Source organism: Hydra vulgaris, chromosome 02, assembly GCF_038396675.1.
Source record: "Hydra vulgaris chromosome 02, alternate assembly HydraT2T_AEP".
Classification (NCBI taxonomy): domain Eukaryota; kingdom Metazoa; phylum Cnidaria; class Hydrozoa; order Anthoathecata; family Hydridae; genus Hydra; species Hydra vulgaris.
The window spans coordinates 14,396,773-14,417,414 of NC_088921.1; the positions used below are offsets into that span (position 1 = coordinate 14,396,773).

A 20,642-nucleotide genomic window follows, 5' to 3' on the forward strand; every position below is an offset into this window, starting at 1 on the left:
GTTTACGACAATGTTTGCGCTTTAAATTATTACGTAGTTTCAGATTTCACATATAAGTGCAATTCCACCGTTACTTACGGGGCATTTTGATTTTTGTAATGTCACATTTTTAGATCTATATTTTTTATTTTAACATATTAGATTTTTATTTATTTATGAATCATCCCAAAATCATTTATTTGTTTTCCTGTTTATTTAAATTTCATTCAATTATTATAAGTTCAGTAATTACGCTATAATAGTGTCAGCAAATTCCATAAATGTGTGAAAATTTACAGTAGTTAAGACATTTGCGACTTCGTGTTAATTTAATTTTTGGTATAAATTGAAGTTTTATTAATTTGATCATTCATATCTAATGAGTGTTTATTGATGAAACACAGTGTAAAATGAGAAAAATTTTTGTTAAGTGATTTTCTACTAATTTATATATTTTTCTCATTTTACACTGTGTTTCATCAATAAAGACTCATCAGAAATGAATGATCAAGTTAATAAAACCTCAATTTATACCAAAAATTAAATTGCACGAAGTCGCAAATGTCTTAACTATTGTAAGTTTTCACTATTATATTCACGCTGACACTATTATAAAAAGAATTCTTTAAAAATGATTACTTATGCTTTTTTTTAAAATAATATTTTTCAAAAGGGGGTTTTAATGTAACTATTATTTGAGCTCATTTATTTTTATAGTTCTTTAGGAGAAACTTATTTTCGTGTCTACATTTAGAAATTAATTCGGATTTTTTGTTTAATAAGCATTCTTGATTTGCATGAGTAATTATTTCAAATTTTTTTTGTTGGCATAGGCATGAATATATCTATACTAGATGGAAAAAGTTATACTATTTCTTTGATTGAAAAAGTTGAGCATTTTATTAAAAGAATTCGTTGGAAAGCTCATTTTTTCTTCAAACCAAATACAAACACAAATGATGTATTTAATAACAACCAAGATATTAATAATTATGGATTTAAAACAAATAATGCCCTACCTTTATACCTGATTTAGAAAATTTTGAAAATGACCTATTGCATTTAATTATAACAATAAAATTTCGCCCGATAAAAAACGAATTTCTAACAGAATTAAAGTTAGATGTTAAAAAAATGAAATCAAACCCTAATCTTTTGGTTTTTGCTGATAAAACAAATAACATTTATCAACTCACAACAAAAAACTACGAAAACATTTTACGCGACAATATTACAAGTTCTTGTGAAAAAGCCCGTAAAAATTTGGAAAAAGCAATTAATTTAGAAGCGCAAAGTATTGCTAAAAAAATAAACCTTTAAAGCAGAATCGAATCAACTGCCCCTGCCCAAGCCTTCGTAACAATGAAAGATCATAAACCAAATTTTCAAAACAAACTTCCTTGTGGGTTATTGGTTCCCTCAAAAAGTGAGATTGGACATGTAAGCAAAATTAAATTGGACAAAATTAATAATATTCTTAAAAATAAATTAAATCTGCAACAGTCGAAAAATACCATTGATGTTATAAATTGGTTCTCCAAAATCGAAAACAAAAATGACTGTACATTTGTTCAATTTGACATTAATGATTTTTACCCCTCAATAAATGCAGATATTTTAGATAAAACAATAGAATTTGCAAAAAGCCACACAGTTATTCCTGATGAAACAATCCGTATAATTAAACATTTTAGAAAAACCTTACTTTGTTTTAATAAGGACACTTGGAAAAAGAAAAACAGACATGGCTGCTTTGATGTAACAATGGGAAGTTAAGATGAAGCAGAAATTTGTGAATTTTTTAGATTATATTTTGGATTTATTAAGTAAAATAATCAATATAAAAGATTTAGGCCTTTATCACGACGATGGTTTAATAATAATGCGTAAAAAATCCACAGCTCGATAAAATTAGAAAAGATATTATAAAATTTTTTTAAAATATTGGTTTTCAAAGTGAAATAAGCATAAATTTAAAATTTGTAAATTTTCTTGATGTCACATTTAACCTCTCTGAAAATTCATATAAGCCTTTCAAAAAACCAAACGATGAATTATTGTATATTAATATTAACTCAAATCATCCACCCCAAATTCTAAAACAAATCCCAATTTCGATTAACAACAGGCTAAACCAAAGCTCCTCTAATGAAAATGTATTCAATTCCTCTAAAAGAATATTTGAAGATGCCCATAAAAAAAGTAGTTTTAAAAATTTGAACTAAAATTTGACCCTGAAAAAAAAAATACAAAAAAGCGAAATAGAACTAGAAATGTAGCTTGGTTCAACCCCCCATATAGCAAAAATGTTTCCACTAACATAGGAAAACTGTTTTTAAAATTGGTCGATAAGCATTTCCCGCCCTCTAATAAATTACATAAAATTTCTAATCGAAATACAATTAAAGTAACCTACAGTTGCACAAAAAATATGGAAAGAATTATATAAGGTCACAGTAATGCTTTGTTAAACAAAAAAGAAATCCTAAATGAAAAAACTACAGAAAATTGTAATTGTAAACAAAAAAACAATTGTCCATTGAGTGGAAGTTGTTTATCAAAAAATGTGGTATATAAAGGTGTTGTTTCCTCTAAGAATGTACCTGATAAACAATATATTGGCATAACAGAGGGTGAATGGAAAAAACGTTTTACCAATCATAAGCAATCTTTTAAAAATAAAAAGTATTCAAAAGACACCATGCTGTTAAAATATATATTGGAATTAAAAGATAGAAATGTTGATGATTTTATACTGAATTGGTCCATCCTTAAAGCAGCGCCAGTATATAACAATATTTCCAAAAAATACATACTATGCCTACAAGAAAAATTTGAAATAATTACTCATGCAAATCGAGAATGCTTATTAAACAAAAAATCCGAATTAATTTCTAAATGTAGACACAAAAATAAGTTTCTCCCTAAGAACTATAAAAATAAATGAGCTCAAATAATTGTTACATTTAATCCGCTTTTTAGAAAATATTTTAAAAAAAGCATAAGTAATCATTTCTAAAGAGTTTTTTTTATATTAGTGTCAGCAAATTCCACAAATGTGTGAAAATTTACAGTAGTTAAGACATTTGCGACTTCCTGTAATTTAATTTTTGGTATAAATTGAAGTTTTATTAACTTGATCTTTCATTTTTGATAAATCTTTATTGATGAAAAACAGTGTAAAATGAGAAATTTTTGTTAAGTGATTTTCTATTAATTTATAATTGCTCTACTAATTTATAAGTGATTTTCTAATAATTTATAATTAATATATATATTTTTTCTTCAGTAGTTGTTTGAAATAACAGAAAACGTTTTAGGCTTCTCCCAGTTTATTTTACCATTACAATGTTGTGAATGTTCTACTATTCCAGATGTTTCCCAGTTGGTATTTGTAACATTATTTTTATGTTCTTGAATTCGTGTGGAAATCTTTTTTCTTGTTTCGCCAATATAATATGCACAACATGTGCTATAAGGTTGGTACACTCCTTTCGACAAAATATATTGATCAAGGGATTACCAAAACGGAAGACTGTTTTAACACTGACTTTACGAAACTCTTTTTTGAGAACAAGGCCTTATTTTGGGACCCGTGGTAAAATAACAAGGTTTTTGGTATCAATTTTTTGAGAACAAGACGGATTTGTGGAGTATTTATAATTTTTAGCAATATCTGAATACTGTTTATAAGAATGTCTATTTTTAGTAAAAATCTTAATAAAAAAATTATATTCATCTTTCATCTTCCCATAAAAAATAACACTTACTAATACAGAGATCAATTAGTTTATGAATGTTTACTAAAGATAATTTAGTTCGTTGTTTTGGATCATCTCTATCTTTGTTTAGCATATCAATAATTGACTTAAGTTCCAATAGTTTTTACAAAAAAGTTATTATTCCACATGCAATATCTTTACCTGAAACTAAATAGGTCTTTATAGGTTGCATCTTAGGTATTATTGCCCCCTTCTGAACGTTTTAATTTTTTTTTTTGAATTTCCAATTTAGTTTATAAAGGTCATTCCATTTGAAAAGAAAAGGCTTTTCAATCTTGCCCACCTCAAGCATTTGCTTGAGGTATAATTTTGAGCTTTTGCGCATAATTACAAGTGGACTTAGATGGTATTGTGGTTTATCCTCCGCCAGCTAATTGCCTTGTGGAGGCCACATTACCAAGGACCGCATAGACAAGTTCAGCTCCCGAAGGAGCGTCATTGCCTGCTCTTCGGGCTAAGTGTAAAGTGAGTTTGGTGAAGAACAAAGGTATATTAGAGTGAAAGATAGAAGAAGTTGTGTTAGAAAGATAGCATAGAGAAAACGGACAGGAATTACACACGACATTAGAAGGTGCAACAGTACTATTAGACGAACCGACAAACATGAAGAGTTCACTTGATGAAAACTCTTCATCAAGTAACTTTGTCGTCCTACAAGGTGACTTTGATCGATATCTGAGTGATCGTTTCTTTTGCAAACCTTTTATAAATACATGTTTTCAATTTTAAAATCAGCTAAGATTGCTGCAATATTCTCTGAAAAAACTAAAAATTAGTTAATCTAGTTTTTATTTATATTAATTATAATTATATATTTCATGATCAATGTAATAAACATTATAATTAATGTAAATTAAACAATAAACTTAAGAAAAAACTCTAATATCCATTTTGAAAAAATATAATATCAACGTTATTATTATTAATATTATTAAATAAAAACTACAAATATTTATAATATAAAATTATGACTAACAACGATAAAAATAAAAATAATAATAAATATATATGTTATTATAATTGATTATTATTAATATATTTTAAGACAAATTAATGATATCATCCTTTAATAATAAAAATTTACTAAACTTTTAAATATTATTAAAATTAATTCGTATATTTTAAAACATATTTAATTTTAAAATAATATATTAAATATTTCATTAATTAATTTATAATTATTGTTTATATTTCATTTAAGATATTAAACATTATTTTCGTGTTATAAAGTTTTTTAATTCATCGAGGTTATCAAAAATTTTCCATGGTAGTCGATCCACAACCTCTTGACATTCGAACAACGAATCCATTCATAAATCTCTTCAATGAAATCGATGTCGTCGTGAAGGAAAAGACGTAATTCTTCACAAAGATTAATCCACGGAAGAAAATTTTCTTCAAAATTTTTTTTCGTTATTAAATAAGTGAGATGTCTATCAACAACTCTTCAATCTTATCTTTCGGTTTCCATCCTTCGAATTTAATTGGACAACGAAAGTTGACAATGCGAACATTTGTTAAACATTGGATTATAAGATTTTTTTCTTCATCACTTAAAATATTTTTATCAACATTTAACCTCGCTAACTTTCTTCCAGATTTAATGTAATGATTTACGAAATAATTTTCACAAGAAGTTTCGTAAGAAGTTTTTCCATCGTCAATCGAAATCGCCCACCACTCATGTTCATCAACGATAAATTTTATTTCATCAGTAAACGATGATTGACTTTCATAAAAACATTCAATGAATAAATTAACGTAATAAGTTGCAAGTTCAAACTTAAGTTGAAAATTGTAATAATTTTCAACTCGAAAATCGTTTTCATTTTCACTTTGACGAGATAATTTAAGTAAACGATCTAAAGAAAAAATATTATATTAAAATGAACAAATAAATAATAATATAAATAATAATCGAAATTATAAAACATAATATACATTAAAATAATCTAGATATTAATACATATATTTATATTAAATTATAATTAACTAAAAAATTATATACAATATATTATTATTAAATACATTACATAATAAAATTATATACATTAATGCAAACATTAGGATCATAAAAAAAAAAAAATTAAACACATTAATATTTTATTTTACATTAATATTAAATTAGGATCGTATATAAAACAAATTAAAATGATGAAACTTTCAATATAATAATTCTTTATTAAAAATTATAAAAAAACTTTCATTAGTTTGAACATAATTTTTTTCACATTTTTATAACAAAATAATTTCATTTTATCAAGAATCTAACATACTAAAAATAATATAAAACAAAATCATATTTATAATATTAATAAAAATAAATTTAAAAATAAATTTATATTCAATCACATAATGCAATAAGACACCAAGAAAACAAATGTTATTTAAACACAGATTTGGAGTGAAATAAATGTTTTTATAAATCGAATTTGTAATTTTAAATTTAGAACTTCGAAAATCTCCTTCGTCATTCCTTTAAATTAAGTTGTGTGAATAAATTATATAAAACTCAAAGAGTGAGAGTTTAAATATTTGTTTATTCGAATTCGACGTTGATTGGAAACTTTAAAAAAAAAAGCGCTTTAAGAACAATATATACTATGTAATTATTGATAAATTTTATAACAAAAACATTTGATATAATATTCATACAATCGCAATAATAAACAATAATTTTATCATTAAAGCATAGCTACAAAACTATGGTTACCAGGTATCCGATTTTTACGGAGAAGAGCAAAGTGCCAAAGCAAAGTGCCGATTTTTACGTAGAAGTGCCAAAACTATTTTTATTTTGTTCCTAAAGGCGCTCCAAGAAGTCTATACAGACCGAATAGGTCTTACCACAATTAAAATCAAGATTTTCACGATGCTACCCTACGTACAAACATTTATATGTTTTATAGTTGCTATAAAACATAAATGATTTTAGAAATGAAAAAGCAACAAACTTAGATAAGATAAAAACCGATAATATAATCAATCAAATTTAAAATTTCTTTTGTAAAAATATTTTTAAAACAAAAATTAAAAATATGAGTCACTGAAAAAAAAAATAATTAAAATATAAGTCACTGAAAAATTAAAAAATTAAAAATATAAGTCACTATATAAAAATATAAGTCAAAAAAATTAAAAATATAAGTCACTGAAAAAAAAAAAAGTTATTTCACGACACTTACCATTTTATAAATATATTTATAAAATGGTATTTTTATGAACTTTAAATATTTAATATTAATGTGTATTCTTAAGCCAAAGTAATTAAGGCTCTCGGCGTATTTAAACATCTGTTGTAAGTAAAAAAAAATTTAATGAACTTTCTGGAATAATGACTGAATTTGGGTGAAATTGAACCAACTGTTAAATTAACAGTTGGTACATGTTCATTTAAATGGACAGTTCATACCAATAAAAAAATAATTAAAAAAAAGAAAAAAGAAAGTCAATCAAAGATGAAAAGAAAGTCAGTGAAAAATACAGTCTGTTGAAAATACAATTAACACCCGAGTTATGTTGAAAATTATGTTTTATTTCGATCTATATATATTAAATTTATAATCGATATATAATACTACATTAACTACATTAGAAACCAATTTTGCACAATTGAACTCAGACTCCATTGAACAAATGTGGCGCGTTATTAAGCTTGGCAACAACTCAATTCTTCTCGGATGTATATATCGTCCACACGACCTAAATGACGAAATTCTAAAAAACTGTATAGCATCTATCAAAGCTTCGAAAGCTGCCGCCCAAAGGTTAGAGTGTGATTTCATTATAATCTATGGGGACTTTAATTTTAGCAACACATTTTATGAGTATATTGAGATTGGCGGTGGCGTGGCGACAACAGCGCACGTGCTAAATGAACGACCAGGAGACATGAAATTTCAAGATTGCTTAAACGAATGCCTACTCACACAATTGATCACCTTCAAAACATATCGTAGTAACAGATTTTCAGAGCCGAACAGTACTCTAGACCTAGTAATAACAGACAAACCAGATCTTTTGATAGAAATAAAAGAAGAAGACTCGTTCGGGGACACTCCAATGGGACAATCTCATGCTCTAATCACGGGTCGATTTGTTCTGAACGACAAGATAAAAGTACCACCAATCGTGCAGCGAAAGCGCTATATCTGGAGCAGAGCCGACTACGCTAATTTCTCGCTAAAATTAAGTTCAACAAATTGGAAAAGCTTATTCGAAAACTGCTCAGCTAACGAATGTTACAATCTATTCCTAGAAGTGTACGACGAACTAGCAACAGAACTCATTCCGTCGACTACCTTGCCCTTCAAGAAGAAACACGAACCATGGATAACAGACGAAGTTTTAAAAGCTATTAGAACAAAACAAGAACTTTGGAATAAATATATTGCCTCTGGTCATCATACACATAGAGAGCTCAAAGACAAGCACAAAGAAGCATGCAGAAATGTAACCAAAACTTTGAGATTAGCAGTGTTAAAATATGAAGAGAACCTAGCTAATTTATATAAAAACAACCCTAAAAAGCTACACGCTCATATCAAAAACAAAACCAACTCAAAATATGTATTCAACTCCATAGAAACAATCGATCGAACAATTTCAACAGATCTTCAAATTATTTGCACAACCCTGAACAATTATTTTCAATCAGTATTTGTCAACGAGCCAGACGGACCTGTGCCGGAATTAGAACCCCGAACTGACAATAAATGTATATTAGACGAGAATATCTTTTCAATCAACGATATCCGTCCTCGACTCGCAAACCTAGACGAATCTAAATCTCTTGGTGTTGATAACGTTCACCCTCGTGTACTCCAACACTGCGCAGAAGCTTTCGCATTGCCACTAACATTAGTTTTCAAGAAATCTTTCTCAACCAGCACTATACCAGACCTGTGGAAAAAATCTAACGTCACGCCCATTTTCAAGAAAGGAAGCAAACTAAGAGCATCAAATTATAGACCAGTTTCTCTCACATCCATACCATGCAAAATATTCGAGAGTATATTACATGAAAAAATAATGCTACACTGTAACTTAAACGGTTTAATAAGCATAGCACAACACGGATTTGTTCAAAGAAAAAGCTGTTTGACTAATCTCCTCGAAACTCGCGACTTCCTCACAGAAGCTGCACACAAGAAGTATCCAGTCGATATGATTTACACTGATTTAGCAAAAGCATTTGATAAAGTCCCACATAATCGCCTATTGAGCAAATTGAAAGCATATGGCATCAGCGGGAAAGCACTTATGTGGATAAATGCTTGGCTTAACAATAGACAACAGCGTGTTGTCATTGATACTCACTCAACTGCAAAAATATTCACATCAGATTGGAAAAAAGTTACAAGTGGCGTCCCTCAAGGAGGTGTCCTCGGCCCTCTCCTTTTCGTACTATTTATAAATGATCTGCCGGACAACATTACCAGCCAGTTCAAGCTCTACGCAGATGATAGTAAAATTATGAACATGATAAAATCGAATGAAGATATGCTAGCTTTACAATCAGACATTGATCAAGCCATAAAATGGTCTCACAAATGGTTGATGTTCTTTAATGTGGAAAAATGCAAAACAATGCATGTCGGTCGAGGTAACAGAAAATCTAATCAAGTCTATTCAATGACGAACACAGAAGGCACTCGTCGAAACCTGGAGGAAACTGAAACTGAACAAGATCTAGGTATTCTAATATCAAATGACCTCAAAGTCCGTGCCCAGGTAGAGTCTGCAGTCTCAGTAGCCTATTACAAATTGGGCCTACTAAAAGAAGTGTTCCGAAGCAGAAGCATTTATCTCTGGCGAACGCTTTACATCACATATGTGCGCCCACACCTGGAATTCGCTATTCAAGCATGGTCTCCTCACCTAAAAAAGGATATCAATATGCTTGAAAGAGTTCAGCGCAGAGCGACAAAAGTTTCCTCAATCAAACATCTCCCATATGAGCAACGCTTAAATATATTTAGAGTGACAACACTAGAAGAGAGAAGAGCTAGAGGAGATCTTATTGAAGAGTTTAAAATTATAAATAAAATTGATGATGTTAACTTTTTTGTTCCTCAAAGGATCTCTAACAACGTATATTGCAGGAGGAGTCACAATAAACAGCTACACAGACAAATTGTCAGCGATTGCGAAGAGCGACATCACTTTTTTACTAATCGTGTCACACCGTCCTGGAATATGCTACCACAGGAAGCAATTGACACTCACTCGGTCAACTTATTCAAAAGTTTCCTATCATGATGGGCATCTTGTCTCGTTGACAATTAGCCCTACACATTAGTTAGTATAGAGATGCCTGGTGTTGCATCTCTTCGTCAATATACTTTATAATCAATGATTGACTAATTTATAGTATTATTGAATTTGTAAAAACATTAAAAAAAAAAATTATTATTGATTGTAAATTTATTGATTCTAAATAAAATCAAATTCAAATTCATAATATAAACTTTATAATAATTAATTTTAATTTATTTAAATTCATTAATTTCCAAAAAAAGTTAAAAACATCAGCTTATTCTTTTTAATATATTATATTAAGAAGAATAAGCTGAAGTTGTTTACTTTTTTTGCACTTTTCTCTTGTTATTTTATAAAAAAAATTACTTTATATAAAATTTATTGTTTTAAATTATTGTTTTAAATTTATTTTCGAAACCAAATTTTTAACAAATAATTAAATATCTAATGAAATATACTTACGAAGGTTAAGAAGTTTCGTAACCAATGTTAATCAATAAACAATGATAACAAAATGACATTTGAAAACTCGATCATCGAACTTTAAAAATCTTTTGACAAATTCGAACAGAACAAAGGAAATTCATATTGCTAATAGATATTGAAGTATATTGTAACTACCGCAACCGATAAAAAAAAATATTTGTGATATTTCAAGATCAAATTTTTTGAACACATTTTATAAAATGACTGTAAATCACGTTTGAAGTTTGAAAATATGTTGATTAATAATTTAGACATATTCATTGGAGAACATAAACTAATAATTTTAAAGATTTTCTATGAAATAAAATAATATAAGAACGATAAGAATTAAAAAAAACTTTCTTTGACAACATTATCGTCATTTTAAAGTCACTAAGAGATAAGTGAAATACACATTATTTTAAAAGAGAATAAATTCGCACAACGTTTTTACATTGATCAGATCCAAGATAAAAGTTTGTGTTTTTGTATTGTCATTTAAACAAAATTAAATGCAATTCGCAGATGACTTGTGTGAGATTTTACAAAAAAAGGATTGCCAATTACTAGGTTAAAAAAATAGCGAAAACACACGGAAAAAAGGTTTTATAGAAAATACTTTGCATGTGTGACTGCTTAAAACTGGTTTTTTAGGACACATTATAAGTGGTTAAAGCATATTTTAAATTCAAGAATTATTTAAATTTATTGTTTTATGTTTGCTTAAAGTAAATATTTAAAACAACTTTGGGCGATACTAATTCGTTGATTGAACTTTTTTCGGACGCAGTTTGTCGTTTATTATAATGAAATTCCCAAAATTAGAAAAATAAAAAATGTTGATACAAGATGTTTATACTTTTTAAAAATAATTATTAAACCTAAAATGTTTTAAAATTTTACAAAATTTTTAAAAATTTCATTCTAATACATTTTGCCTTTTTTTGTTCTCTCAGCTTAAATTAACACGTTTTTTTGTGATATTGGGTCAAATCATTATATTTCAACCAATTTGATGAAAACTTTGTGAGTCACCATCTCTGATTTTCCTGATTCTTCATATTGTTATATGCATTATGTAGATACGTTATATTTGAAACTTCAGACTTCCAAGTAAAACAGTTCAGAAAATACAGCCTTAGAAACATGACATGGTGGCACCCCTCGATTTACAAATGGTCAAAGCAGACTACTTTAGAGCTGTATAAATTTTTTCTCCTTTTCAACAAGTGTCTCAGTTTTTCTAGAACTATTTTCTGGATAGCTCTCTCTTTAAAAAAGTGGTTTTTATTAAACTGTATTAATTTAGAAAAAAACCTCCTCAACTTTGGAAAAATTCCTAAATTTGCTAAAATATATCAAAATAAAACTAACTGTAGCATTTTACTATTCATCCACAAGTCTTTACAGATAAGTTTTCTGATTAGGTCTGCAATAAGTGGGCAAAATATAGGCAGCTTGTTGCAGTTTAGAACTCAAATATATATAAAAGCAAAACATCCATTAGCCAAAAAAGTCAAATTTTCTAACACTTTGTTTTGATCTAAGATTAACAGCAAATAAGACCATTAGACCCAACTATCTGAAAATGTAAACATTATAAACTTGTCAAATTTACACCAAAAATGCATTTTTAAATAACTCTATTTTTCATATCAGCGGTTAAATACGTTACTAGAGACCAGTGCCCCTCTAATCTGCCTGCTGACCTATTTGAAGAGTGCAACTAATAATATGCCATTTCTTAATAAAAAGAAAGATATGGTTGACTGCTCTCTCATTGATCTGGTCTTTGTAGAAGATAGGGGCACAAATAAAGGGGGGCAGTAACTTTTTAGAGACCTTCATTATGGTTCAAATGAAAGTCTCTAAATTAATTTAGATATTTAGATACTTAATATCTAAATATCTAAATTAATTTTAAATTGAAATCGTTATTTTCTTAAATTCTATTTTATTATAGGTAATCAGTGGTCTGTATGTGGTATGGACCACATACAGACAACTTTTTAAAAAACTAATTTGTTGAAAAAAACTTAGGCATATATTTATTATGTTATAAGTAAAGTTATAAGTAATTAACTTAATTAAGTTAATTAAATGTCATTAATGTTATAACACAACGATTGTGGTTTCTCCTTTAATAACTTTATAACTTTGTTTTGTTGAGAAGAAGACAAATCAACCAAATAATTTATTTAAATATTTTACAGATAAACATTGTTTTACTTGGTTTCTTTACTTTACTTTTTCTGAATCTAAATTTGAATTTGAAATAAATCTGAATTTAAACTTATTTTGTAATTGACAGTGATTGATTGTGCTTAAATATGTATTTAAAAAGTTTTTTTCAATAAATTTCTTCAGTTTATCTGTAAAGTCTTGTGGATGAATAGTAGAATGCTACAGTAAGGGGGGCCACTATGTCATGTTTCTAAGGCTATATTTTCTCAACCATTGCATTTGGAAGTCTGAAATTTCGAATTTAACCTAACTATATAATGCACATAACAATATGTAAAAATCAGGAAAATATATATATATATATATATATATATATATATGTTAAAAATTTTTTTTACATGTATACTGATAACATATTATATATTGTCATAACAAGTATTAATCTTTATATTTACTGTATAAATTTCTTTGTTCAGTTTATGCTTGCTTTTTAGCAGATATTTTTGCAGATGTTTGGTTAGAAAAAAACTTGTATGGTTACCAATTTTCAGGGGAGGATCCAGCATTTTTTGGTCTTGTTGTCATTCTCTCAAGTCAAAAAATAATGCCAGCTATTACAAATATTAGGAAATTAGAGAGGATGTTCAGAAACTTAGAAATAAATTGTTTCAGTCACGCAATAAGATAAAACATGATAATATTATTCTTGTTTACACCAAAACAGGGAAAACCAAAACAACTAAAGCAAAAAATGAAAAAAGTAGAAAAATTGCTACACAATACTACATCAACCAAAACCATTCAAAAAATCATGTTTGTAAGAAATTTTTCTGACAAATGATATTTCCTATTTAGGGAAATCGACTTAATGGTGTGTTACCTCGCCAATATTTATCCGGTGAATTAGCTAAGAAAACTCGTGATGGAAACAGACGAGGAACAAAAAACAACATTAAACAAAGCCATAAGAAGTTTTACTTCAAGTCTTTGAGTTGCAGAAAGTCATTATGGTCGCAAGAAATATGTAAAACTTTATCTTCAAACATGTTTAAAAAGTATTAAAAAGTTGTACAATACTTTCTAAAAGTCACTTTTGATTGATCTTTCTATTTCTTATAAGAAATATTTTCTATTTCTTATAAGAAACATTTTTTATTTCTTATGAGAAACATTTTGTATACAAAATATTTTACAGAGTATTTGTTGGTGAATATAATTCATTTCTTACCATTTGAACCGCCTGGTTCTGATACTTGCACATTTGGCAATGATTAAAAATTGCATTTGTATTGGAAAGGCTGATTATTTAATTAAGCTGAAAATTCACAAGAGTTACGATACAAGAAACACTTTACTCAAGGCAACTTAGCTTCTATAATTTTGGCCTGTATGATTTGAATAGCAAATTAAACTCTTACACCTGGTTAGAATTCCAATCAGGTAGAGGATCAAATGATGTTGCCAGTGCAGTGTATCATTTTCTAACAATACTTATGCCAAAATCATTGCACTTCATGAATGAATTTGACACACTTCGTTTAGTTAGTAATGTAGGTAGAGGTCAAAATAAAAACAATATTGTGTTAGCAATGACACAATTTTGGCTGTTTAATTCATCAAATCATATAAAGAAAGTTTTTCCAGTGAGAAGACATACTTATTTACCATGTGATAGATTATTTGACAGGATTGAAAAGATCTGAAAGCAAAGAATGAAATACTAGAGCCAGGTGGTTTTAGAGCAATTTTTTAAGTCATTGTAATATTGTAAACAGACTTAATTTAAAATAGTTTGTAAAAGACAGGAAAATGTCATCCATTTGACCTTTAAACCTTTTGTTGGATTTTAACAATTTAAAAGATTTATATTAAGTAAAAAGTTCACAAACATAGAAAATAGAGAAAAGAAACATGCGTTCAATCCAATAAATATAATGGAAAATCATTATATTAGTTCAGCAAAGCTCAAAAATCATTTACTATTGTTTATGGGGCTGAATGGAAAACATATATATAATATATAAACATGGCCCAGGAGTTTTTACATCTCTCTGTCTGATACCGGCTTTACCTTTCTTGCCAAATTAATACAAAATTTGTCATGCCATCCTAAAAACTCTTTTTTCTGGCATTTTTGTCAGGTAATTTTTTTTTTACCAATATATCGGAATTAAAAAGAAGTGAATTATCAGGTTTTGCAAATACACTCCTCAAAGGTTTTTAGTTGTTTACTGCAACAACAAAAAAAGTTGTCAAATAAATAACTTTAGTTTTTATCGTAAATACAATAAGATACAGCTATATAAATTTTAGAACAGATTTCATAAATTTTTTTACAAAAGTTTTTTCTCATGCAAACCTGAAATCAAAAAGGTTGAAAAAAAACAACCTAAAATAAATAACTTTAGGGTCATTCAATATAAAGTGGCCCCAGGATAGCACCTCAGATTTGCTTTGAACTTCAACTACCCACATATTTTATGAAAAACAACAACAAACAAAACATAATCCATAAAATTTGAACTTGATCTGCCTAAAAGTTATGAATAAATGAATAATGTTTTAAACTTAAATTTGAATATCTGAAATTTACAGTAGAATTTGTTGATTTTTGACAAACCATAACTTTATAAATAAAAGAGGTTATCTCTTGAAATTTTGTATAGTTGAAGTATTTTACCCAAATAATCCATTTCAGGTGATAATCTTTTTTATTTACAAGATAAAAATCTATAGAGTTCTAGAAACTAAAATTTCTTGGAAATATAAATTTCTAAGTTAATATTGATTCAAATATAACTTTTGACAGGTTGGTTAACCAAGTTAAAAATTTCAGAATTTATTTTTTTACAAAATCTGCGATAGTTAAAATTTGAAACCATTCTGAGCAGATTTCATATCGAATGACTTTTTATCTAAAAACATCTAAAAGAGCATGTGATTTTAAAATTATTTATTTTTAACTTACGCCATTATACAAAAAACAAAAATGGTTAAAAAAAATCCAAAGAAAATAAAATAACTTTATCTAAAAACACCTAAAGGAGTCCATGTGATGTGATTTTAAAATCAATATAACCAGTAAAGAACATGGAAATTGAGTAATATTTTATGCAATAAAAAGTGATGCAATCATTATTATAACAACAATTATTATATCAATAACATACAAGATCACACACACACTAAGGCGTAATGATAGAAATTAAAAAAATAAATTAGGGCCCTAATGACAAGTTTTTATTTTTTTTGAAGTAGGGGGGGGGGGTTCTCATATTGGGTAAGTTGATCCATTAGCCACGGCACTGGATCAACTTACCTAATATGAGAAAACGATTATGTGAGATGGATAGAGTTGTGTTACTAATGATCTGATTATTGCTTACAGTGCATATGATGGATTAAAGTCTAAACTTTATGCATAACTGATTGTGCATTAAATAAAAAAACAACTAAGTATTGTAAAATACTTTTTCATTAAAGATCTTAAGGAAACCCACAACGAAGTATTCACTGTGGTAACAAATAATGAAAATTAGATTTAAAAAAAAAACAGATTTTTACAAAGAAATTTATACAAATCTTTTTTTATATGGGTATTTTGAACATTATTTAAATCTTTTAGAAAAGGAAGTAACACACCCAGATGTATTAAACATGTGGTTGAAGTGCAAAAGTACTTTCACAATACACATCAACCACCAAACACAGTAAATAATATTTTGTATTTGTGGATTATTAACTTTAAGTATAAAAAATATATAAAAGTTTAAGATTAACTATTAAAAAACAAGAAGCATGCATGCACATACAAAAGAAGCACGCATGCTACATAGTTATTGGACGTGTTTTAACTATTTAAATAAAAATCTGGAAACTTATATTTTGTATTTAGTTGGTTCAAAAAAATGGTTCAAAAAACTGAAATTGCTGAGTTAATGTAACGAGTCGAAAAAGTAGAGAAATTGCAAGAAGATCAAAGAACATCAAGAGAAGATTAAAATTTTGGAGATTAAATTAAGTTTAGTTAAAGTTGAAAACAAGGCATTAAAGAAAAATGTCAAGAATTTAGAAAAAAATTCTACAATGTCAGAAGAAAATCCAATATTAGGTTTTAGTAGCCTTTTTAAAATGGCAAACAAACCTAATGTTCCTGCAGTTGATGTTATTAGTGCAATGACAGTTGAGCGAAATGATATAAAACATTAAGAAAAAAATGTTGTTATATTTGGCATAACAGAGTCAAACAAACTTGATATTAATGAAAAGAATTGGATAATAAAGGAGCTGTTTTAATGGTATTTGAGGAGATTGGCGCTGATAGCCAAGTTTTACATAGTAGATTAGCACTTAAACTTGAAGCATGTGGCTTTACATTTGTCATTAAAGTGGATAATTTCTTTTTTAACTGATAAGAAGCAAAGAGTTATACGTGGAGAAAGTGTATCATCATGGGTGGACATAGTAAGCGGTGTACCACAAGGTTCTGTGCTTGGTTTAATATTATTTTTAATATACATTAATGATCTTCCAAGTCAACTTACAAATCAACTGTTGTTGCATGCAGATTTTAAAGTAATGGTTGAAGTTAATAATGAAACGAATGCACAGGCGTATTAATTTCAAATGAATTAAAATGGGAACCACAAATTAAAATTGCATCGTCTATTGCAAAATATAAATTTGGTATAATATGCAAATCATCTAAGTATAAAGATAGTGAATTAATAAAATTGCTGTTTTGTAATTAAATATGCCCACATTTAGAATTTGTAATACAGGAATGGAGTCCTTATCTTGAAAAAGATATAAACATATTTGAAAAAAATCAAAAACATGTAATTAAATCTGTACCTGAGCTATATCATCTATTATACAATGAAAGATTAGAAAATATTGAAATTGACATCTTTAAAATAATGAAGAATACAAGGAGATCTCATACAAATGTACAACTGGTATTATCTCTATATATTATTGGCAAACTTAATAGTAGTAGTGTCCCTTTGAGCATGTTTGACACGAAACCCTTAACAGCCATTGCAACCGAGGTAATGGCAAGAAAGAGTTGCAGTACTTGGTTTTAAAAGAAAACGTGAACAATCAATTTAAACTTCAAGAGAATTTTGTATTTGAAAATATTGCATATTTACAAGTTTTATAGAGATTTATACAAAGATTTATAATGATATTATAACCTTGAACAAACAAAAATTTTTTTAAAAAAGCTAAAAATTCTGAAAATATCAAAAAATGGGGGGAAACTTGTTGCTTGAGATACTTATGTCATTTTAGTTTTACATTTCACGTTTTCTACAACTAAGTTGAGTTTGTGCAAGGAAAATAAGTATATAACATAATATAAAATCTATAGAACTATTAAGTTGTCTTGTTTTACTTTTTAAGTAACAAGAATTAAAAAGTAAGCTGATGATTTGAACTTGCCATGCGGTGACCTTTACTTTTTTTAAACAGTAATGGGGGTTTAAAAAATATGTTTTTTATTAAGAACATAATTGAAAATTTGAATTTTATATTTACATAATTTAATTTAATTTTAACATAACATAACATCACATAACATAATTTAATTTTATTATACACCATTTTATTTAAATCAAAATTTTTAAAAATAATAAAAAGTCAACTCGGATGATTTTAACTGATAATGCACAAGACACTGCAAATGAAATATCGTTCAATCTTCTATTATCATTATCATAAATAATCTAATTTTTGAATGTACTTTTATTTATAAATAGTATGCGCTTTTTAATTTTTTTATCTGTTTTTAAAGTTTCTAAAATTTTTTTTTTTTTATAATTATATTATGTTGGTTTTAATCTCTAATTTATCTTTGAAATAAGTTTTATAAAAATTTATTATTTTCAAATTATTATTTTGTTTTATGAAATATTTTACTAATGGTTTGATTGCTTTAAATTGTATTTAATTTTTGATTCCTATTTTTGATTATGATTGTATTTTTTTTTATATTTATTTTAGTCAATTAAGTTGTAACAATCTCAGCAACAATCGCTGCTGCACCCCCTTATCTGTAACTGGTAAATAAATGATTTGAAGCTTTTATAGTTTAGTATGCAACTAAAATATCATTCAGCTATTTCAGCAATCATATATAAAAATTACCCCTTATCTATATACAGAAACAGAAGTTATATTTTTGTTAACAAAATTTGTTTATAACTTAATATTTAAACATAACTTAATATTAAAAAAAAAGGAAACAAAATTTGTAGTTTTTTTACAAAATTACAACAAACAAAATTTAACAAAAAAGATTAATAAAAATATACATATTAAACTAAAAACATTACCTACATCTTCTATTTGTAGATCTAGTTATATATTTTACCCTGCCCACTCTAATTCCGCCCAATTTACTTTTAATAAAGGTAATCCTTTTCCCTTTAATGAAATAAAGTAAATTTTTTCCCCTATTATGGACCCACACCCTGTGTGCACTATAGGATGTGAGATAGATATATAGATAAGGGTTAATTTCTATATATGATTGCTGAAATAGCTAAAAACCAACATATTAATAAACAATATGTAATTAGTGTGGTACCAAAATAACAATAGAATATCATTATTCCATTTTAAACATTTTGTACAAAATGTTGAATTAAAAACTAAAAAAAAAAAAAACATAATAAATTTTTTAAGAAGTAAATTCAAAATATTCTTTATAAGTAAATTTAACTTTATAAAACCTAACCATCACCACCAGACAATAACATTGTAAATAATTAGATTCATATAAAACATGATTGAATATCCAAAATAATATTATTTAAAACCAATAAAAAATAAAAAGCAACTTGCTAACATGTAAAACATAGTCATCTTTAGCTTTTATATAATTAACAGCCTGTCAAGATACAACTTTAATATATTACCTACAAAACATGCTTCATTAAAACATTAAAAAATTAAATATTAGAAACTTTAAAAACAGAATAAAAAATTAAAAAGCGCATAAATAAAAGTATATTCAAAAATTATATTATTTATGATAATGATAATAGAAGATTAAATGATATTTCAAGGAATACAAAAAACTTAACGTGTTCACATTTGCAGTGTCTCGTGCATTATCAGTTAAAATTGTCCGAGTTGACATTATTATTTTTAAAAAATTTGAATTAAATGAAATGGTGTATTGGAAATATAAAATTCAAATTTTCAATTATGTTCTTAATAAAAACATATTTTTTAAACCCTCTTACTGTTTTAAAAAAAAGAAAAGGGTTGAGCTTTTGGCTTAAATTATAGTCCACACCTTATGAGATGTAGTTTTATCCGTTCTGCAATATGCTCTGTTTTATTCGCTCTGCAATGTTCTAAAAAAGCATATCTAAAATAAGTAAAAAATTATATTATTAAAAAAATTAAAACAAATATATAAATTAGTAAAAAAACTACCAATTTTGTTTCCTTTTTTTTAAATATTAAGTTATGTCTAAATATTAAGTTATAAACAAATTTTGTTAACAAAAATATAACTTCTGTTTCTACAAAAACACCATCAAAATTTTAGCAGAACATGCAAAATATTATAACGATTTGCTGCTGTGACGGTGTTGAAGATTCTCCATGTCAAAATAACATTTTATTGCCAGTTAATATTTTGTGAATACTTCAAATAGCAGTTAATAGTTTTCATAACAATTAACAATTATCACTGAATTAAGGGGTATCTAATAAGTAATTTCAATGTTAAATTTTTTTTACAGTGTATGTACTTTTTGTTGTGTCCTCATCTGTTCATGAAAACAATAATGTTTTTAATTAAAAGGATCCTATTTCTAATAAAAATAAACATTTTACTATAAGCTTTTTTAATTAATTTTTTTGTTTGTTTGTTTATATAATTTTACCTTTATTATGTCATTACCTCTATTATCTCATCTTTTTTATTTCTTTAGTTCTCCTTTGGTGCTCTAA

The 20,642-nt window shown here is 26.9% G+C and overlaps 1 protein-coding gene across 2 annotated transcripts in view; it reads right to left on the reverse strand.

Moving 5' to 3' along the window:
* Positions 1–4,975: 4,975 nt before the first annotated feature.
* The window catches only part of LOC136076754 (NACHT, LRR and PYD domains-containing protein 1a-like), a 47,435-nt gene continuing 31,768 nt past the window's right edge, over positions 4,976–20,642 (reverse strand). Inside the window, exon 5 of one of the 2 annotated variants that reach the window (XM_065790184.1) lies at positions 4,976–5,623. In XM_065790184.1, the coding sequence (XP_065646256.1) occupies positions 5,178–5,623 (446 nt within the window). In that variant the 3' untranslated portion in view covers positions 4,976–5,177. Of the gene's footprint in view, positions 5,624–6,507; positions 6,642–20,642 lie in introns of those variants that run through there. The other variant, XM_065790185.1, reaches the window with a different exon arrangement.